Source organism: Populus alba, chromosome 15, assembly GCF_005239225.2.
Source record: "Populus alba chromosome 15, ASM523922v2, whole genome shotgun sequence".
NCBI classification, from domain to species: Eukaryota; Viridiplantae; Streptophyta; class Magnoliopsida; order Malpighiales; family Salicaceae; genus Populus; species Populus alba.
The window spans coordinates 15702870-15724246 of NC_133298.1; the positions used below are offsets into that span (position 1 = coordinate 15702870).

The 21377-nt window shown below is 33.7% G+C and overlaps 3 protein-coding genes and 1 long non-coding RNA gene across 6 annotated transcripts; 2 read left to right on the forward strand and 2 right to left on the reverse strand.

Moving 5' to 3' along the window:
- Positions 1 to 285: 285 nt before the first annotated feature.
- On the forward strand, positions 286 to 5308 carry LOC118057593 (probable aspartyl aminopeptidase). The gene is made up of 11 exons (XM_035070222.1): positions 286 to 446; positions 564 to 699; positions 1096 to 1174; positions 1366 to 1568; positions 1721 to 1793; positions 2253 to 2372; positions 2487 to 2642; positions 3482 to 3655; positions 4168 to 4242; positions 4318 to 4458; positions 4841 to 5308. The coding sequence occupies exons 1-11, from the start codon at positions 356 to 358 to the stop codon at positions 5060 to 5062; spliced, it is 1470 nt and encodes a 489-aa protein (XP_034926113.1). The 5' UTR covers positions 286 to 355; the 3' UTR covers positions 5063 to 5308.
- An 809-nt stretch (positions 5309 to 6117) lies between these two features.
- On the reverse strand, positions 6118 to 10099 carry LOC118057592 (adenylate kinase 4). Its single transcript, XM_035070221.2, has 6 exons — positions 9827 to 10099; positions 8255 to 8400; positions 8033 to 8152; positions 7711 to 7878; positions 6974 to 7063; positions 6118 to 6402 (listed from the first exon to the last, which is right to left on the reverse strand). The coding sequence occupies exons 1-6, from the start codon at positions 9942 to 9944 to the stop codon at positions 6301 to 6303; spliced, it is 744 nt and encodes a 247-aa protein (XP_034926112.1). The 5' UTR covers positions 9945 to 10099; the 3' UTR covers positions 6118 to 6300.
- A 1609-nt stretch (positions 10100 to 11708) lies between these two features.
- Positions 11709 to 15305, reverse strand: LOC118057591 (nucleolar protein 56). Its single transcript, XM_035070220.2, has 8 exons — positions 14946 to 15305; positions 14144 to 14358; positions 13872 to 14029; positions 13590 to 13777; positions 13252 to 13504; positions 12874 to 13022; positions 12658 to 12792; positions 11709 to 12364 (listed from the first exon to the last, which is right to left on the reverse strand). Exons 1-8 carry the CDS (start codon positions 15148 to 15150, stop codon positions 12006 to 12008), a joined length of 1662 nt encoding a protein of 553 aa, XP_034926111.1. The 5' UTR covers positions 15151 to 15305; the 3' UTR covers positions 11709 to 12005.
- Positions 15306 to 17246: 1941 nt separating this feature from the next.
- Positions 17247 to 19769, forward strand: LOC118057589 (uncharacterized). Of its 3 annotated transcripts, none has more exons than XR_012168047.1 (4): positions 17247 to 17561; positions 18237 to 18345; positions 18457 to 18935; positions 19095 to 19769. It is a non-coding gene; the product is annotated as an uncharacterized lncRNA (long non-coding RNA). The 3 variants fall into 3 exon arrangements; XR_004688982.2 differs by having other exon boundaries at positions 17248 to 17561; positions 19176 to 19767; XR_004688983.2 differs by having other exon boundaries at positions 17248 to 17561; positions 19223 to 19767.
- The last annotated feature ends 1608 nt before the right edge of the window (positions 19770 to 21377 follow it).

Sequence of the window (21377 nt, forward strand, 5' to 3'; positions counted from 1 at the left end):
AGATTCATTGAATTTTGGTGTGAAAGATGAGCAGAGGACCCTCGGGGTTAATACCATAAAAATAAATAAAAATAAAAAATCAAGCTAAACAACTTGGTACATATGGGTGGGTTGGGTATATATTCCAACTTCCACAGAGGTTGCGTGTAAAAAAGAGCATCATAATGTATGTGTATTGGGCCGCAGCCCATGAAACATAATAAGTTATTCTAAAACTTCACCCCACAGCCCAACTAGCAATCTCTCGCCAAATCCACAGACAAATCCATATATACCCACGCTCAACACAAAATCAAGCATAGAATAGAAAACAGCAACTGAGCAAAGCAGATTTTGAGACTACGAAGAAGGAAAAATGGCAAATAATAACAAAGAACAAGAATACTGCGTTGTCTCTGATCTCATCGACTTCTTAAACGCTTCTCCAACAGCTTTTCATGCCGTCGGTAACCCTCTCTCTCTCTCTCTATATATATATATATATATCAGATAGATTCTGTTTGTTTTAGATCTTTTTTTAAGAAAATGAAAGTAAAATATGTTTGACTGATTGATTTTGATAGAGGAGGCAAAGAGGAGATTGAAGAATGCAGGATTCGAGCAAGTTTCAGAGAGACAGGATTGGAAATTGGAAGCTGGAAAGCGTTATTTCTTCACCAGGAATCACTCTACCATCGTTGCTTTCGCTATTGGTAAAAAGTATGTCTTCTTCTTCTTCTTTCTTTATTTATTGTTTTTAATCACAGCAAAATAATTATTTTGTAGCTGATAGGTTAAGCTCCTTTATTTGGTTGTTTACAAGTTATATGAGACTAAAAAGTCAACTTTTTTTAATTTATATTTTTTTTATTTTAAAAAAAGAGGTTTGTTTTTACTTTTGAGCAATAAAAAGTATGTCATCTTTTAGATTTTAGATTTTTTCAGATTATCGATGGCTAAAGCAAGGTCCTTTGTTTTGCTTCGTTTTAGTTGTTTATGAATTATTATTATTGTTGTTGTTGTTATCGTGACTGGAAATGGATTGCATTTAATTTTTATTTATTTATTTATCAGTTATTTATTGCTGATATTTTTTTCATTATTTTGATTTTTTAGATACGTAGCAGGCAATGGATTTTATATAGTTGGTGCTCACACTGATAGTCCCTGTCTCAAGTTGAAGCCTGTTTCCAAGGTGATATTCGAACTGATTTTGCTTTTCTTTTGTTTCTATTTAAATTGTGCACTTTGTTGGTTTTGTTGAAGCCTGTTTCCTAGGTGATTATTGTCCAAAGTATTGATCATTTGCTGGTTTTGTTTGAAAAATGTGCACTTTGTTGAGTAAGTTACTGAATTTAGTGTTTGGGGAATGGATCGACTGGTCAGGTAACAAAAGGTGGGTTTTTGGAGGTTGGAGTTCAAACATATGGAGGTGGTTTGTGGCATACATGGTTCGATCGTGACTTGACAGTGGCAGGTAGGGTGATCGTAAAAGAAGAAAAGGATGGTTCGGTTTCCTACTCACATCGGCTAGTTAGAATTGAGGAACCCATTATGCGTGTCCCTACAATTGCAATTCACTTAGAGAGGTTTGGTAGCTGGACAAATTACTTTCTTTACTTGTTTGATCTTGTTTTATATAATGCTATTAATGCCTGGGTTTCTCATGGTTTAGGATTGGGTAGTCTCATCTTTACTTTGCTTGGTGTTATGATATTTCATGTTGTTATGTTCTGAACAGGACTGTTAATACTGATGGATTTAAGGTGAACACGCAGAGTCAACTTCTTCCTGTCTTGGCAACATCAATCAAGGTAACCTTTGAATCACACACAATGTTTTTTGTTTTCATTTATTTGTTGGTGTACTTGAGTTTATGCTTTTATTCTGGTTTCCACAATTACAGTTCAAAATATGTTTCTTGATGGAAAACAACATAATGATGAATCGAATTATTAGTGCTAAACATAATATTCCTATAAAATGGGCATTAAGCATGATGCACATATTCCTTTATGATTTATGAAATTTTAAAATAGATTTGACACTAAGAAAGAAAGAACCTTTGTTTACCTTTTGAGCTCAAAGATTACTGCTCGACAACTAATTACTTCTTTACGAAACAGAAGTTAGTTATATGCTTTTCAAATTTCCGAGCATTAATGCTAAATCACTAGTAAGCATCCAATATTTTGGTTACTACTAGTGTATGAGATGATGTCTCAATACTGTTGCAAAATTTTCTGTTCTCTATTAGCAAACTTCTTTTACAGGCAGAGCTCAATAAAGCAGTTGCTGAAAATGGTCCGGTTAAGAGTGAAGAAGTTCAAGCTGATGGGAAGAAATCTGATAAAGGAACGATTTCCTCAAAGCACCACTCACTTGTACTAGAGGTTAGTAAACTGAAGCAAGAATATATTCTCTTCTTTTATCCTTTTTCTGTTTATTTTGACAATTTTGATTTAAGTTCTGATGGCCATTCTGTTATTTTCTTTCCTGTCTTCTAGATGATTGCAAATCAGATTGGGTGCGAAGTGGATGATATATGTGACTTTGAACTACAAGCATGCGATACTCAACCAAGTGTAATAGCTGGAGCTGCAAAGGAATTTATTTTCTCTGGAAGGCTTGATAACCTCTGCAGTTCATTCTGCTCTCTGAAGGTATTACTTGTTACATGGGCTGTTAGGTTGCAAATCATGTTGGTTTGTATGATATCAGGTCCTGTACGCCAGTCTCATCACTACTGCATTGCCTTTCTATTATCTGACTACAAGATTTGCTGTTGTTCTATTGAACACAGAATGCCACCTCATGTCGGATTGAAGTTATCATGTCAATTTAGTTGATATTATGTCCCATTGCCCCTGGCTTTCTATCTTTCAACTACAAGTTTGTCTGATGCCTTTTGCTCTACTAAACACAGAACCTACAGTGTTCTCTCTTGTGTAGTGAGTGAATCAAATTCAAAGTTTCTTTGCTTGTGCTGAGCATTAGGCATTGGTTTGTATTCGTTTTTGGCTAAAGTGATTGTGTGGATTTCATTTTCCAATTGAAGTTTGAACTTTAGGTTTGTCCTATTTGAGTTTCAGTTACTTTTATATTTTGGAAGTTAGTACTGGTTTATGGTGGAATGAGTTTCACTATAGATAGTGGGATTAAGTTTGGATATGAGGTTTAGTGTTGTTTGAGTTTAAGCTATGTTATTATTTATATTGGTAGAACTAATTTTTTCCACTGCTGTTTTCTTTCCTTGGGTCTGTGAGGCTATGAATTAAAACTTTGTTAATGATCAAAACTGGTAATCATCTGAACAATTGTTATAAGTTGCGTTGAAAACCTACTTCAGTTACATGTTATTCAGCATCAAAATGGCTGCTATTATCCCATCTACATTTATTGTTACTTTTCACTTTTGCACAAGAGAAACACTGGTCTTTGCTCTTAGAGTGTTAACCCACAGAAACTGATTCTTATTTGTGCCATTTCAATTTAATTTCAGGCACTGATAGATGCAACATCTTCTGAAAGCGACCTTGAGGATGAGAGTGGTGTTAGGATGGTGGCATTATTTGACCATGAAGAGGTAGGATCTGATTCAGCACAAGGAGCCGGGTCTCCTGTCATGTTAGATGCCCTGTCACGAATCACAAGCTCTTTCAACTCAGATTCCAAGGTGCTTTTTTTTTTTTTTTTCTGACTCTGACTTCTGCTTCAGGAAAAAAAAACGTAATAGTTACTATTTGGGGGGAGTTATGGATTTCTGAGCTGAGTTTATGATCTGAGTGCTATAGTATTAAAGGGATTAGTTTTGGTTTCTATTTTATTGGAAGTCATTTTATTCATGCATCTTCATTACAGGTCTAAGTCATAAAGTTAACCATAATTACCAGCAGAGTAGTGTTTATTTCATGTTTCACTTGCCTGATTAATTTGGATAGGTGTGCAATAGTGAAATGATTCTTGTAAATTTCACACCTAAGATTTGCAAGTTATGTTGATATCAGTCCATCCACATAGCGAAGGGCTATCACATCAATTGGGGCTTATGGGTTTGACCCGCATGGTCGTGTGGAGGAACAAAATTTGGGGATGCTTGGTCAAAAGGAGTGGGATATTAATCTTGAATTTAAATCTCAGTTTAATTCATATAATCATAATTGTTTCTTTTCTTTGATTTCTTTTCAGCTGCTTCCAAAGGCAATCCAGAAGAGTTACCTTGTATCTGCTGACATGGCTCATGCCCTCCATCCTAATTATATGGTACATCGCCTCATTGCTCATTGAGATGGGGTTGTTCTTTCAGACTGTTCTAACATGGGATATCTCGTTTTCTAGGACAAGCATGAAGAAAATCATCAGCCTAAGTTGCATGGTGGGCTTGTAATCAAACACAACGCGAATCAGCGCTACGCAACAAATGCAGTCACTAGCTTTTTATTCAGGGAGATAGCAACGAAGCATAACCTTCCCACCCAGGTCAGTTTTCTGCCAACTTAAATATCATGATTTTGAACAACGATAACAAACAGAATTTCTTATTTTATTCTATATAAGAACTTGGACAAGCATGGTTCTGTCCATTTTGTTCGCCATCATTTCTTGCTAAACAATGCGATTTCAAGCATCGATGATGATTTGATAGTCAAAATGACGAGAAAACATTGTCACCAGATACATTCTTACACTTTTTTTGAGTCCTTAATTCTTTGTACTCGGGACGAAATATACCTGTTACAAATCAAAATACAACAAATGGCTGCTCCGACTTTGAATTTTCTAGTTTTTGTCACCATTGGAGGTAGTAGCAATTCAGCAATCGGTAGAAGAATTAATTATAATGAAATCACTGTAAATGCAGGATTTTGTGGTCCGAAATGACATGGGCTGTGGTTCAACTATCGGTCCAATCCTAGCTAGTGGTGTTGGGATTCGTACAGTTGACGTTGGTGCTCCACAACTATCGATGCACAGTATAAGAGAAATGTGTGCGGTTGATGATGTCAAGTATTCCTATGAGCATTTCAAGGCATTTTTCCAGGAGTTCTCTCATCTGGATGCTAAGATAACAGTTGATATGTAGGTCGCCGCACCTCATCCATGCTGGACGTCACCGACTTCAAGACTCATGAAACAACTGCTCAGAATCCTTTGTGCCCAAATGCTAATGTCGACTTGTTGTAAACGATACATTGCTGGATCGAATTGCGTTTTTCAAGGGGTGTCGTGTTTTCAGTTACGATTAGACTATCTGCTGACATTTGAAAGAGTGTGTGTATGCCTTGTGCATCCTGGCACCTTTAAGAGGAAGGTACCAGCTTCAGAAGCACTTTCTGGCCTGATCAAAACTTATTTGGCTTTGGAGTCTATTTTAAAAATTATGGTTTGTGATTGTTTTTTAAAGTATTTTTATTTAAAAATATATTAAAATAATTTTTATTATTTTTTAAAAATTATTTTTGATATTAATGTATCTAAATGATTTTAAAATATTAATTTGAAGCAAATAAAAAAATAAAAAAAAAAAAATTATTTTTAAAAAATAAATAAAAATTTAAGCCTTTAATCGTTTCCTTCACTTTCTGACCCAAACACGCATCCTGACTTTGCTGCTAGTATCTACTAGCTCTGAAGAATATTTTTAAAACCTAACCTGATTTAAGAAGTTAAAACTAGATTGAGTTATTGAGTTAAAAAAAAAATCTAGTGTAATTTAATTAACTTGGCAACTTGATTAACCCAGTAAAAATTTATTATTTATTATTTTTTTATTAAAATAATATTATTATGAATTTTTTTAAAAAAAATTAACTTAAATGATCCAATTAATTAAAATTCGGTGACTCGGTCAAATCCAAATCTTTAACCTGGCCGGCTACAGCTCATGTCTAGAAACTATTAAAAACTATGCTCTGAAGGCTGCCGCATGTAATTGAATAGAGCCTTTTCGAAGCAGACAGGTGGCCTTTTGCAACGTTTTAAGGGAATGAGAGACGGAATTACCAAATAGGCGGCCAAAATGTTGCAGTTTCTTCAAGGGAATGACGTATCCGATTTTTTTACCGCAGTAAAAATAAAAATACCAAGCGGCATAAGAGCATCTCCACTGATGAAACCAACAACGATAAAGAAGGAAAATATGGCAACCCTGAAGTATCTTTTATTTCCACGTGAACTCAGTTATTACCTCAATGACAAAAGGCAGCGCCGGCAATTTGCAAACAAATACGAGGGGAGCTAAATGATCAGCTTGTGTGAAAACATGTCTAGTACATATGAAAAGAAAATCCGATGAAGTCAAGGGTGGAGAGCGCCTCCGTCTCAGGAGGAAAGCACTTTCTTAACCTCAGCTGTAACCTCCTTTGGAGGTTTCTCTGCATGAAGCTCTGCAACAGCACCTTTCTTCTTATAATAATCAATAACCTGCATTCCCAGCATCCAGAATACCATCAGATTTCACTAGGACAGAACTGAGACATGTTGATCTGGCAAGACATGGGCAGGATTATAAATGGAGATGAAATCTAGATGCCATCCATGGCTAAAATCAAAAGAGGTGATTCACGTGGTGTGGCTCGGCTCGATACCGTCCAGACACGTGGTATTCATCATCGTTCAATGACTTTTTATAAGCAGCCATATTATAAGGTAACTATTCCCAAAAACCTTATTGAAATTCAATGGGAGTTGTGTTATTTCCGTGGTTCATGCCCATGGGAGAATAATAATTATCACAAAATCACGAGTAAAAGGAGGCCCGAGAATTAACAACTAAGTTGCGAGGCAGAAGCTTTCTCAGCTAAGAAGACCTTTCTGTGCTTATAAAATAAATGCAATACCAAACATCCATGAAAATAGTTGTCCTATAAGTAGGGAGAAGTAAATACTATAAGAAGATTTGGATCATCATCCCTTTTGTTGTGGGTGACTGGGTGATTGAATCCAATCCCATCTCATGTCACCAAAGGTAATGAAATAAAGCCAGAAAGCTTACCGGTTCAGTTTGCTTGTGAAATGCCTCCAGCCTTGACTTAAGAACAGCGGCAGTATCATCTTTGCGTTGAATCAAAGGGTCTCCAGTTACCTTCAAGAAATCAAAAGAAAGAAGCAAGTTTGTGAACATACTTTCATCTCCGGACTTGCGAAAACATTGATGCAGCTAGCATGGTGATCACAGTGGAAAACATGTATAAGAAACAGTCTCAACCATATTCAAATAACCTTGATTATTTAACAATTTCACAAACCAACGCACCCCAAATGCGCCAAATGGATTCCCTGTGAACAATTTTCTACTAGCTCTCTTAAATTACCTAATTCCACACCATCGATGTCTTGATCAAGGGTTTTAGTCAAGATAGATAATCCATGACTATATGACCTTCCCTTGACATATCCAGCCCCTTGTCAAACATAAACGGACATTCTACAGCTAAACGAAGAGTACACTGCCACTTAGACTAAATATTGACAAGTCAGATCCATTATTGGCCTAATCAACCTATAAGAATAATATCAAGAGTAGGCAATCATAATTACCAAGAACTATTCACAATTACTTTTACAGACTCCCATATTTTGAAAATATTGATATCTACAACAAATGTACACCCTTTAACCAGTTTCACTTCCCCTATGTTCTCCCATCATCAATATGTACACCCGAAAATCCAATTAAATAAAACGAGATAACAAAAAAATGTAAGAGAAGGATCGTTTATGTTCCCTTACATCATCAACACCAGGAGCCTTGGGAGGTGCATATTTTGTATGGTAGGTTCTGCCACTAGAAGGATGGATCCAGCGACCCGTGATCCTCTCCTCCAAAATTGCATCATCAATTGCAAAATTCAGCACCTTATCAATTTTACTTCCCTGCTTTTGAAGCATGTCATCAAGCTGTGTGCACATAGAAGGTAAACAATTTATGGTTAGAAACATCTACAAAAAAATCAATTGAATATGTCCAATGCTAGAAACATATAAAAACTCACACTGAAATGTTTATATTTATTCAAACTCACATATATATTATACAACTAGATAGCGATACCTTCTGTGCTTGGACCACAGTCCTTGGAAATCCATCTAGAATGAAACCTTTCTGACATGAAGGTTTCTTCATTGCTTCATCTATAATGCCAACAACCAAGTCATCAGAAACAAGTTCCCCCTGAGAAAACCATATGAAGCACTCCATTAGCTAAATCCAGCAGAACTATGAAAAAATAAACAAAGATGAATCATGAAAGATAAGAATGGTTGCAAATTCAACCTTTTCCATTGCCTCCTTAGCCTTGATGCCAAGAGGGGTTTTGGCAGCAACAGCAGCTCTCAACATATCACCAGTAGCCAAGTGGCATAGACAGTGCTCATCCTTAATGATTGGTGATTGAGTACCTTTTCCAGATCCAGGAGGGCCTGCCAAACACAAAACTAAAAGATTACAAACATGGAAGCTTCTGACCGAAGCCAGGGTTTGATTGACTGATTGGTTGCTAACAAACATACTGGAATCAATAGAAAGTTTTCACCAAATAATATGAATAAGAAAATATGCATTTGTTACTACATGAGCATGTACTGAGGTGGTCAATTGCCGGGGCATTATGCAGCACACATGATATTATCACAGGATACACATCGTGGATTTGAAAGTTTAACCAAAAAAGTAGTTCAATATTCACAAGTTCGTTCAATTCATTTTGTCCTCCTAGTTGAATCAAATTCTAATTTAACCACGCTTTTTTCAAAGTAGCCGTGTTAATTTCAAATATTAACTCCCAACTAGGCAGACAATCTAAAATCTTTTTTTCTTTTTTTTTGAAACAAGCAAGATTCTAAAACAGGCAATCAGATAGAAACCAGAAAAAGCCCTAACTGGTCTGTTTTGTGTCACTGAGAAAGTTAACAGATAAGAATTTCTGGGCAAGAATGAAAAAAAGCCAAGACTAATCTTGGAGAAAAGATTCTTCATACAGAGTTACAATAAATGAAAATAAAAAGGTTTGATGCAAAGAAATCAATCAAAACCTTTATCTACTAACTTAAAGAAAAGGATGATCATGCCATTGTCTCAAAGCATTTCCACTGAATGGAAAGACGTTAAATTTCCAGATTAAACGTGTAAAAGATGATGAGTGAAGATCGATGTGGTGAACTCTCTGAATTCAAAAGAAGATTTTGCAATATATTTTTTTAGAAATGCCCCCCTTTTAACAAGAAATGTCAAAATTCCATCTTGTGAGTCTCGGAACATTAACTAGTCAAAACAAAACTGGCCATAAACACTGCAAATCTTCTTTCTACCACGCAGCGTCATCAACCTTCAATTCAATTTTGAAAATATAGCCAAAGATTGACATGACTTGACTTGCGAAACAAAGCGGGCACAAAGTATCTAAGAAAAGTAATTCTAGTTTTACATTCATTAAATACCGCATCTCAATGCAATCAAAAGCACAAAAACCGGAAAAATCACTCGCGCGTCTAAAATTGCCCCGTAAAGAAGGTTTTTTTTTAATGTCCTCAAATTCCCAACTCTATGAACAAGCAAAAACCAAAAACCCACTTCTCAACTAAAGCAACAGTAAAAAAAAAAAGCTCTAATCTTTTCCTTTTCCTCAATTACCTCAGCGAAAAAACCAAACAGTGCATAGTAAAAAACAAAAGAAAACATCTTAGCACAAATAAACCACAAAGAGTTCCTGGATCTGAATGCACCCTGGAATTAAAAACCAAGAAAGACCAAAACTTTAGGAAATGCACATCATGCTACTTAAACAAAACAAGGTGCGTAGTGTAATGTGGAGAGAGAGAAAGTGGAAGAGTAAAAAATGAGACAAACCGATGAGTATGAGACGCTTGTCGGGTTTGTCAGAACACTTCATGCGACGGAGGAGCTCAGTCATGAGATCCAGTGATGGCACATCTTCCAAGTTTGCTGCTGCTGCACTGCCTGCCATTCTTGTCTAGTTGAGAAGGGGTCTTGTTTTGTTTAGGATTTTAATTATAGTGAAACAGAAAGGAGGGGGTGGAGGGTTTATAGGCAGAGGGGTGTTGCTGTGAAAGTGAGAAAGGTAGGTGTGTTCTTGTGTTAACCGTTCGGACCTTTCAAGGCTTCAACTTCAAGTAGTTCTGTTCTGGTCGTCCTCCCACTTCTAAATTACTCTTCTGCCCTCCCTTTTTTTCTTTTCTTTTCTTTCTTTTTTTTTTTTAAAAAAAAGTTTGTATCATAGTGTATTTAAAAGAATTTAATACATTTATGATTTATGTACATGCTTGCCTAAAATTTTAAACCCGAAAAATGAAAAACTAGTCAACTTTTTTAACCACTAGGGCAACTCTTGTAACTATAATATTTTTCATTAATACTTTTGTGTTTAATAAAAGATTAATTTAGTTGAAGCTATAAATACATAAAAATAAAAATAAAAATATTAATATTAATTTTATAGTGTTAAAAATTCCTAGAGATGATTTAAGAAGGTATTTGAAAGTGTGATTTTTAAAATGTTTTGTTTGAAAATGTATTAAAATAATATTTTTTAAAAAATATTTTTTGATATTAAATAATTAAAATAATTTAAAAATATAAAAAATAAAAATTTAAATTTTTTATAAGAAACGTTGTTTTTAGAATGGGGAAGCAAAGTCCTGATTTTGTTTGTCTAATTGATTGACTTATGGCATGTTTGGTGGATGAAATGCAATCATGTTTTCAGTGCAAACCTTGATTACTCTATTAAATTAGTACATGACAAGTTCTAATGATGATTGTATAGTGAGCATTAAGTTTTAAAGAGAGAAATAAGTTAAAAAGTTATCAAAATATGATTAAAAACAAATAAATAATTATATTTACATACAAGTTCTCGTAATATTTTCCATGCATTAGGCATCACGGTTTGGTGGGGTTGAAACATTGAATCTCGAGCCCTGCAAGTTGTATTATTTTTCTACAGAGTATGCCAAGCGTGCAGATTGAGCCTTCAGTTCAGTTCTCTTTCGAGGCCACAGCCTCCGACAACTCTCTTTAAAAAAGCCGGTTTCACAACGCAAGCAATGCAGCGGTGCAAGGCGGCGGTCCTAAAAAAAAGCGACCGCCTTAACGGCAAACTATAAAAAATACAGCAGTGGACAGCTTCAGGCTCGCAGCTCGCCTGCAAAATGGGGTACCGATGCCGCGAGCTCAAACAACAATCAGAAGTCAACACCATTGATTTCCACGCATTAATTTTTTATTCGTACCAAACCGAAGCATGGAGTTGCTTTTAATAGCTGCAATGGAGACCCGCCAACCTCCAAATCAACCTTTTATTGTTGAAAATAGAAGTTGACCCACCTACTCATGAATCAACCTGTTTATTTTTATATTTTTGAAAATACCTTCAAAATTTTTATTATTTTTTTCTTTGATTTAAAAATATTTTCAGATTATTTTTATATATTAATATCAACAAATAAATTTTAAAAAATAAAAATATTAATTCAAAAGTATTTTTTAAAAAACATTTTAAAAACAACAATTATAACAACACCAAATAAATAGACTCTAAACCTTCAATATATACACTAAAAAGAGTGTTTTGATGTTTTGAATATGTGATTTTAATTGCCTTTTAAAATATTTTTAAAAAATCATTTTTTTAATCATGTCAAAATAATATAAAAATATTAAAAAAAAATTTAAAATCACACAAAATGCCCCTGAATCTCCATAGAGTTGGTAAAGGCATAAACCATCTCAACTTAAAACCACAAAAATATATCTCCAGGACCGCAACATATTGGCTGGTCATGGATATTATCATCATCCTGCTACAACAACACAGATCCAGAGGGCAAAAAACCAAGATAATTCAGATTAATAAACACAAAACCAAAACTAGGGCTACAATTCATAATTTGTAGAGATCTAAAGGCATCTAATCTTAACATAATTTGTGGCGAGATCACAGTGAACAGAAGGCCAGTTCTACACAATTAACAGCAACTCGGATACGTCAAACAGTTATCAAAACTCACTACTCTTCACCTTTTGACTTCTTCTTCCTTTTCTTTTTCATGTCACTGGCATCTTGCAGATCCTCTCCATCTTGATCCTTACTCTTCTTCTTTTTCTTCTTTGTGGAAATACCATCCTCCTCAGCTTCAACCCCGTTAGTACCATTTGAGTTCTCAACAGCCTGCTCCTGCTCCAATTTTCTCTTCTCCTTTTTCTTCTTCTTCTCCGATTTAGCATCCTCTGAAGCACCTCCATTTACTGTTGGCTTGTCTTCAGCCATAAGCTCACTATTCTCTGCAGCATCAGATTTTGATTTCTTTTTCTTGCTTTTCTTTGCAGAAGGAACAGTAGTTGCTTCCTCAGTTTCCATATCAGTATCTAGAGAATCCAACAATTAAAAACACAAAGTAAACAAACAATATCAAGAGCTCAAAACTGTGAAAGCACAAATGTCAACGAATTAAACAGGTCATTTTTAAAGAACAATCATGAAATGGATGTGGCAAGTAAAACTTACAGCCAGGAACACACAAAGGTTGTTCATCAAATCATGTTTGCATGTTAACAATGCAATTGAAGATGCTATGGAAACACTTCCAACAGAAAACCAAATATTTTGAAGGTGTATATATATATAAAAAAAACAGCATCATTTTTACTCAGGCTCACACCTTTATTTTCAGTACTTTCAATTGCAGCTTTCATCACATCAATGTTTTTACGAGGTGCAACACCCTTGTCATAGAAATCCAATCTCTCCTCAACTTGTTCTCTTAGTTTCTCCCCAAAAACAGTTGTCCCGTTCTCTGCAACACAAGATGTAAAAATAAGCTAATTCTAGAGAGTTGAAATAGTCAACCAATTTATGAAAAATTTATGAAATTTACCAGAAAAACAATCAATGCGAGATGCAATAGAACACTTGTTTGCAAGATAGCGAGCCATGCGTCCCTTGTTGCGAGCAGATGCGCGACCAATAAAAGATGAATGGAAAATCAAACCATATTTTGGTGTGTTTCCACGAGTTTTAAGTGCCCTAAGAACAAACCATCATAAAGGTGAATATTTGGAACTCAAAATCTACGTGGAAGAATCTTTTAGGGGAAAAACATTAGCAGAACAGGTAAGAGTACACAAGTTCCAAAGGGAGCAAAACTCTAAATACTATTTGGAGTTTTGTGAAGCAATAGAAAAGGACAAGTGTTATTCATAATTATATGATACAGTTATGCCATATTCAGAGAATACTAGCAATGGAAAAACACCTGAAGAGTGCCTTCTCAGCACCAAGGATCTGAAGGGTGGAAGAAGGGCACTTGGCCAGATTTGTGAGACTTCCAGCATGAGAAATCAAACGAGCCCCGACCATTTCACCAATCAAGGAAGCCAAATTGGGAGCAATATCATTCATTTTTGTAATTAGATATTCATGGAGCTTCTTCCTGTACTCAGAGAGGTCCATTACCCTCTGAGCAAATTGCTGGACATTAATCAAGTCAATGGGGGACAAGTCTTGCCCTGCAAAAGGGAAAGAAAAAGGTGAGTCGAATATGAGACAGGATTAAAAATTGGCTGACATGTAATATACAAATAAGAATTCTACCCATTGATGCTTTGGCAGCTTCTACAACCTCCTTTGCTTTATCTTCATCTCCAAGTAAGTCAGTTAGTTCTGGGAGTTTATCTTCAGACAACTTGGACTTGTCATCAATGAACTTTGCAAGTTTGGCATAGAGATAGTTGTCATTGACGATCTTCGCTAATTCGGGGAAATGCCAAGAATACCATTCTCTGTAGGAAGTTAAGTGTTAGAGGAGATACAGCTAGATTGATACAAATTCCAAATAATGCAGACAGCTCTTCGGTATAAAAATCAATCACAAACCTGACTCTCATTGCAAATGAATTGACATCCTTATCAAGAGTATCAAGAAGGAAAATTGCTTGAATAACCATATTGTCAACTCGGTTTACATTGAACTTCACTTTTGCTCTGCTGTAACTGTGTCCCAGACCAAGTTGGGCTTTCTCCAAGTCACCAGGCTGTATAAAGGGATTAGGGAGGAAAAGAATAAAATTGTGAGAAACATACCTCATGAAAGCAAACAACAGAAAAGCTTTTATAAAAGAAAAGCATGAATATGAAGAAATGCAAACCTTCAAGTCCTTGATAAACCTTTCAAAATGTAATCTTACACCGCGAAGAAGCTCATGAACAAAGTCATTACTTTGGCAAGGAATTTTTGTCACCTCAAAGATATGAGACCCGATCTTTGGCTCAGCAACTCCCAAACTAAACTTTGCCTTCTTTCCTTCCTTGACTTTTGGGAGATTAAGCTCCAAAAAGTTTCTCAATTCATCAGTCATGATACCTGCAAACAGAGACCAATAACAAACCAGACATGAACTAACAATGAAAATTTAAATATGGAACCAAAGAGAGCCAATTACATCTCTAATATCTGTCATTTAATATCTCGGATAGCACAAAACAAGCAATTCATCCAGTGAAACCGCAGCAAAGTTAATTACTCATACTTTATCAGTGACGAAAAATTATCAATTAAGACATTTTCTACACGTGAATTGCTTTCTTTCTTTAGACACAGTTTCCCCCCAACCAACCAATAAAGACAGGGCCTCTCAAGAACCAAAAACACCCAGTTTTAAAAAACAAAGCAAACACAGCTATCTATCAGAACAACGACGCCGTCTCCTCAGTTCATAAAAAGTTAACTGACCACTAGAACAACCGAAAAACAGCATCCACAAAGATTAATTAAGTCCATTCACCATCAGAAACATATATCAACAAGCTAATTACTACTTGAAAAAAAAGCAACGACATGTTCTTGTTTTCAACTTGCTTCAAATAAAACAGCTTACAAAAACTAACCACTTCCAAGAAATCAATTAACATGGACATATATAAACAAACGGGCCTAAAAAAAAGCTGTACCTTCAGAAACAGAGTTAATCTGGTTGAGAGCATCAAGAGCAGAATCGAACGGGTGAAAAGCAGTGAGCTGCACTACCTTACCAAACCGGTTAAGGTCCGAAACAGAGTTCCTAACAGCCTCGGTGTTTTGTCCGATTTCATCAATACCGCTGGCTTGGAAAAGACTGTATCCTGATGAAGTCTCGTATAGCAAATACAGAGCCATTGTTGAGGAAATGAGATGTTTTGCGGCCGCGATGGTGTGGTGGCAGCGGTGGCTGTGTTGTTAGGGTAGGGTAGGGTTTTATGTGTTTTAGGGTTTATGGTGAGGCATAGCTTAGTGGGATATGAAGAGTTAAAGAGGGAGAGGGGGCATGATGGGTTTTTGCTTGGTGATTTTATAAAGGCAAATTAGGGTTGATGGTGGCCATGGGTCGGGCCTCGTCTAAATTGGTGGTGTGGATTCTTTGCCAGGGTTATTCGGGTTCGGGTTTAGAATATACCATTTGTTATAAAAGCGTATATATATATCACAAGAAAATTATGAGTTATTTTTATGAGTTTTTTTATTATTTGATTTAATAGTTAATAGTCAAAAAAATACAAAACACAAATATATATATATATATAAAAACTTTAAAAATATGATATTTAATAATTTCTTATAAATACAATTTGAAATTGAAACAGAATTTCTTATATAATAAAATTTTATGTTTTTTTAAGCAAAAACAAAATTTAGAAAAAAGAGAGTGTTATTTTTTCTTATAGTGCATCTAAAAAAATTAAAAAATCATTTCAATTAAAAAAATTATTTTTTTATTTTAAAATAAATGTAATTTGAATTTATGATAGAAATTTATGTAACAGGATGTAAATTAAGAACATGATAGATTATAATCTAGAATTATTTTTTATTTTATGTATTTTAATTACTTATATTTAGTAATATCTATAATTGAGAACTCTTGAACAATCTCTTGAAAAAATAAAACTGGATAAAACATTGGAACTTTGTAGAATGAAGATAGTAATATCTATATTGATGTTTATATTTTAATATTATAAAATTAAAATATCTTCATTTACCAGAATTTCTATTATATTACAATATTTGTAAGAGTCTATTAAAAAATCAAAGATAACATGAGACAATAACCAAGCTATCCTCTACAAGAAAATAACTAAGTTTTAATTTAATATTTTACTAAACTATAATATAATTTATTAATTTTAATTTCACATGAATGAATACAAATTAGAAATATAAGCATGGATAGATTTTTTATGGATAATTTTGTTTAAATGATTCTTTTAGATACTGGGAACAATTTAAAAGTAAAATATGAAAATTCATAATCTATTTTTATTTTTATTATTTATACTTAACAGCGTCAATAATAACTTAGAGTTTAAAAAATATTTATACGTCAGCAGTTCACTAGATCTCCAGCCTCCCTGATTTTCTCAAAGCATTATGATCCTTGTACAAAACGCATCCAGATGACGACTGCTTTTTTTAACTTTCTTCCATGCCATCTCGAATTGAACCAGAGTGGTGGGATGATTTTCTCTCTGTTTGAGAGAGATTTTTTTCTGAGTTTTTTAATTTGTTTGGATTATAGTTTTTTTTGGGTAAGTTTTATGAATTGCAGGTTCTTAAAATTATTCCAGTTTTAGAGGGTTTACTTGGAATTTATTTGTTTTATATAATATTTTTTTAAAACTAATGTTTTTATTTTATATCGGTGTTTATTTAATTGAAAAGTCGGATTCTATTTTTTCCAACTTTGTTTTTTATTTTATCCTTTTTTTTCAATTTGGTTGGATTCTCTCGGATATTTTATTTAATGTTTTTTATTATTTTATTTTTGAGTTAAATAGAATTAATTGGTTGAATATAGACAAATAATCACTTTTTTTTTTGCGGAGTTGCTCTAATGACCCATAACTTCTTTTAATATTGCCATCCACTCTTTTGCAATAAGGTTTAGACCATTTTAACAAGGTCTTCTCGTGGTGGGCATGTTCATAATTGAATGACAAAGAATCTTCAATTACCTTTTTTTTGTCTTCCTAAATATAATATTAACAACTTATTTGTTTTAGTTAATTATTACTATAAATATTTTTTATACAGTTCGTCTTCTATCATTTTCTATGATTTAAACCCAATTGTTACATTACGTAGGTTTCATTGAATTCAATCAAGTTAATGACACAAATATTGAATTTTTTGTTTTTGTTTTTTTACAAGCAGTGTCATTGCCTAAACATCTATATATATAATGCTATCGGCAAAGAAGTTTAACATCTCATATTTAATTTTGATTGAATTTTAAATTTATTTTGCACCAAAAAAAAGAAGAAAGAAAGTCCAGAAGTCATGTTAAACTTAAACAACATATTAGAAGGGCGCATCCGATCAAACGAAAGAAAACGCAACAAAAATAAAAGGAAAACCTTCATTGATATTTTATTTATCAACATATTGACTAGTTGAAAGAGGTCGAGAATACCTCTCAAGGTTATGTGGTGACCATAGGATCGTTGCAGAAGACAAGGCTCACCTTCTTTGTGTTGCTGCTGCTTTGATTTGGCGACTGTAGAAGCATTTTAATGGCGTTGTCTTTAATGGTATTTTACCAAATCCTCAATTTTGATCATACTCTGTTCTGGTTCAGCTTGTTGATCAATTTGATATTTATTTTAGTGTCTCACTAGTTAAAAAAAGCCTTTCGTTAGGTTTTCTTTGCTTTTGTATGATTCATGACTTGATTCTGACCGAGCCAGAGTATTCTTGCATCACTATAACTAACTTGATACGAGATTTCATTTGGCCGAGGAATTGCGAGTTGTGCCTCACAGCTGAATTATTATTTAACCCATTTTTTTGATGTAGAATATGATGCTTGGTCTAGAAAATTTGATGAGAGGTCTGTGGAGGTGATGGGATAATCTAAAAAAAGAGGATAGTGTGCTAATTGATACAATGAATCATTAAGTTCGAGAGTTTCTTTTGTGGCTAATGATTTGTAGTTAAATTTCAAGTTGGTTTCAGTTTTATTACCATCTTCTTTATCTGGAGTTCTTTAGGCTCAGTTAGCTTTATCCTAATAAAGGTATTTTCCTCCTTTCCTCTCCAGTGTTTCTTGTCTACATCCTCTGTCTTTTGGGGCATATTTTCTCATGAATTCATATATACTGGGAAAGTCTTTCATGGCGTTTTGCTTTTACCTGGAGAAATAGAAAGGGAAGAAAACCCTAGTGTTTTGATCCATGTCTGAACTTTTAACCTTGACCAATTGACAGGGACTTGGTGAAACTCTTGGGAGGTTCTGTGGCAGGATGCATTCTATGGTAGATGAACACTTTGGCATTAGTGTTGTGGAGTATATGGCTGCAGGCGCCATGCCAATTGGTGAGCATTTCTAATTTTTTTCTTCATTTAAATGATGATACTTCTCTTTTCTGTCATCTTGAGAATGCCCTGGATGAAATTACATTGATGTTCTAACTTTCCTCTCTTCAGCTCATAATTCTGCAGGCCAAAAATGGAGAAGATGGGCAGCAAACGGGGTTTCTTTTAGAAGAGTATGCAGATGCCATCCTCAAAGTTTCAAGGATGCCAGAAACTGACAGACTCAAGATGGCTGCAGCTGCAAGGAAACGTGCAGCCCGATTTTCCGAGCAAAGATTCTTCGAAGATTTCAAAGCTGCAATTCGACCAATGTTAAACCATGTTTCCAGATGATGGATTAGCACAGTTAATAGCTATACCAAATTTCTAACTATAGAACAGAGGAGCATAGCTAGTAGTGGTAAATGAACTCTAATTTGCAGCCACAGCCATTTCAAGTTAACAATGGCATGTTGCACCAACACTGAAAAAATTTTGGATTCAAAATTTTCTAGCATGTGGCATGCTCGCTGGATAATGGCATCTTCTGAAGGATCATGCAGTCCTTAGCCTGAATTTTTGTCAGTTTGTCAAGACACAAGATTTTTCAGGTGTGTTGTTTTAAGATTGAACTTCAAACTAAATTTTCAGAGCTGTTCATTGTTCTATCAGGATTGCCTGGCATGCATTTCATCTTTTGTGTTCTTGTTTCAACCAGCTTATGAATTTGAGCTCCAATTCTGAAGTGTTTTTCATGGATGATTTCTCAGCTCTCTTTAGTGCTTCTGGCAATAGTTCTTATATCTTACAAGAAAATGCAACTTAACACGGCTCGGGTTCTGTAATATTAGGTGGTGCCATTGATGTTTCTTGCTGGCAACATTGCTGCTCTGTACAGAATATGTGATCGGTCTTCTTCTTCTTCTTCGATGAATGATGAACATCCGGGATCTTCGTGTTCTCTCAGAGTAGATTATATATTTCTTGTTCTTCATTTTTGCTGGCAACAAATTCCTCAATCTTTTACAACTGTTCTCTACCAGGAAGATCAGTTGATATCCAAGATTTGCTGCTGGTATGGCTGCAGGAATGCTCATGTTGCCTAAACACGCTGATCATTCACTAATCAGTTGAAAACATCAAATCACCTTTTAAATTTGTTACCGTTGATTTCCTGTTCTGCTTCATGTATTTAGGGCTGCGGCTTCTGTATTTGAGGACCAAATCAGATTCAATTTTTGTAGTTGCTCTTCACTCTTTGGGCATGATTCTTGCCCTTTTGTCTTACGTCGCTCTTCCCACCATGGACATAACTTGCCTCTGCCATGAGATTTCTCTTCTGGCGATTTTCTGCTTGTACCATTGTTTTTAAGAATATTAGGGCTTTTTTATGATATGGTCCATTGTTTTATTAATAATTATGTATTAACTTAATATGTAGAATTTTCAAAATAACTTGTTTATTAATATAATATTGAATGAGAATAAATCAACTATTTAAAAAAAATTATTGTAAATTTTTTATATATTTTTTTTCAGATTTATTGTTTTTATATATTTTTTTTATATGGGCGCGTAAAAATAATTGATTTATGATTTTTTAAATATTTTAATCAAAAATTTCTTTTATAATTATAATAAATTTTATACTTGAAAAACAATGCTTCTCATAAAAAAAAGCAAGATTTATAAAATTAGGTTCCTGATTCTGCAACTGTCTTTTTATACTTGCTGCTGTCTAATGAGCCATGCTATTAATAAAAAAACTTTTTTTATTATTTGAAAAAAAAAAGACAATTTAAAAAAAAATTTTTTTTTATGATTTTATTCATTGTCTTTCTAGCAAATATCTATTTTTATTGTCATATAATTAAATAAAAAAATTAAAAATAAAATTATTAAACTTAAACAAACGCATGACCAAAGTTCATAAATTAAACAAGCTGATCTAAAATATCGCTTTTCAATATTTTTTAAAAAGATAAAATTATAATAATAATATTATTTTGATTTTTTAAAAAAAATTAAATTAAATTTTGATTGGATTAATCCAATCACAAGTAAAACTATTAAATTGATTTAATTATATAAATTAATTTTTATTTAATTTAATTTAAAATCTAACTTGAGACTGAATTCTTATGTAAATTTAATAATTTTATCAAAAAAAAAAAATTCTCAGCGTACAGACAACTAACTCAATTCAAGTCTTTTCGTACATAATAATAATAATTTTTTCAATGCATGATTATTTTTTAGATTGTGAAGTATCATTAAAATATAAAATCATTGCCCTATCCGGTGTTAATTATGCAAAGGGGACGACCGGTCCCCCAAGTGACAGATTTTCAACGTATGATCTGATTGCTGGAATTATTTATTTATTTAGCTTATTTAATTTTAAAATAACAAAAGCAAAGGCATGTGGTCTTCACTCATAACAACATCATATGGCTGTAAAGAGTCAGTGGCCTGAATTATTTGATAAAGACACCCCATGATACTGTGGGCCCTTTCCCTTGAGCCTAAACAAATGGGCTTTCATCCTCATCACCAATCTCTCTTTTTTTACTTTTTAGAACTCTGCATTTTACTAATGATGATTAATTATCGGTGATTAATGATTAAGTCACCGTCTGTTTTTGCTTTTTCGGTGCAAAGATGATTTTAAAAAAGATTAATTTATTTTGTTTCAAATTAGTTTTTTTATTAATATTTTTTATTTTTTTTGATGTGCTGTAATGTTTTAACATAAATTTTAAAAAATAAAAAATAATAATATTTTTAAATATAAAAAACACTTTGAAAAAATAAATAGTTACTATAATGTCAAACGGACTCAAAGAGTGTTGACGACCAAGATAGAGATTAAATTAAATTAATTATTCTTTGTAAATTCTGAAGGTTAAAATGTAATTTTTTTAATTACTATTTTAAAAAAAAATTAGCTGAAAAAAACTTAATTTCAATACAAACTAATTTAAGCCCGTTTGGAAACGCTAGTCAACTCGTGTTTTTAAAAAATTTAAACTTAACTTATTTTGTTTTAAATT

What these genes read in the sequence shown, in the direction of transcription:
- LOC118057593 (XM_035070222.1), top strand. Translation starts at nt 356, where the DNA reads ATGGCAAATAATAACAAAGAACAAGAATACTGCGTTGTCTCTGATCTC. An exon ending in ACCACTCACTTGTACTAGAG is followed by an intron (nt 2,373 to 2,486) that starts GTTAGTAAACTG and finishes CCTGTCTTCTAG; the next exon opens with ATGATTGCAAATCAGATTGG. An exon ending in GTTCATTCTGCTCTCTGAAG is followed by an intron (nt 2,643 to 3,481) that starts GTATTACTTGTT and finishes ATTTAATTTCAG; the next exon opens with GCACTGATAGATGCAACATC.
- LOC118057592 (XM_035070221.2), bottom strand. Translation starts at nt 9,944, where the DNA reads ATGGCAGGCAGTGCAGCAGCAGCAAACTTGGAAGATGTGCCATCACTG. An exon ending in CTGTGGTCCAAGCACAGAAG is followed by an intron (nt 7,879 to 8,032) that starts GTATCGCTATCT and finishes ATGTGCACACAG; the next exon opens with CTTGATGACATGCTTCAAAA. An exon ending in TTCACAAGCAAACTGAACCG is followed by an intron (nt 6,403 to 6,973) that starts GTAAGCTTTCTG and finishes CTGGGAATGCAG; the next exon opens with GTTATTGATTATTATAAGAA.
- LOC118057591 (XM_035070220.2), bottom strand. Translation starts at nt 15,150, where the DNA reads ATGGCTCTGTATTTGCTATACGAGACTTCATCAGGATACAGTCTTTTC. An exon ending in GATTAACTCTGTTTCTGAAG is followed by an intron (nt 14,359 to 14,945) that starts GTACAGCTTTTT and finishes CTCTGTTTGCAG; the next exon opens with GTATCATGACTGATGAATTG. An exon ending in TGAAAGTACTGAAAATAAAG is followed by an intron (nt 12,365 to 12,657) that starts GTGTGAGCCTGA and finishes TGGATTCTCTAG; the next exon opens with ATACTGATATGGAAACTGAG.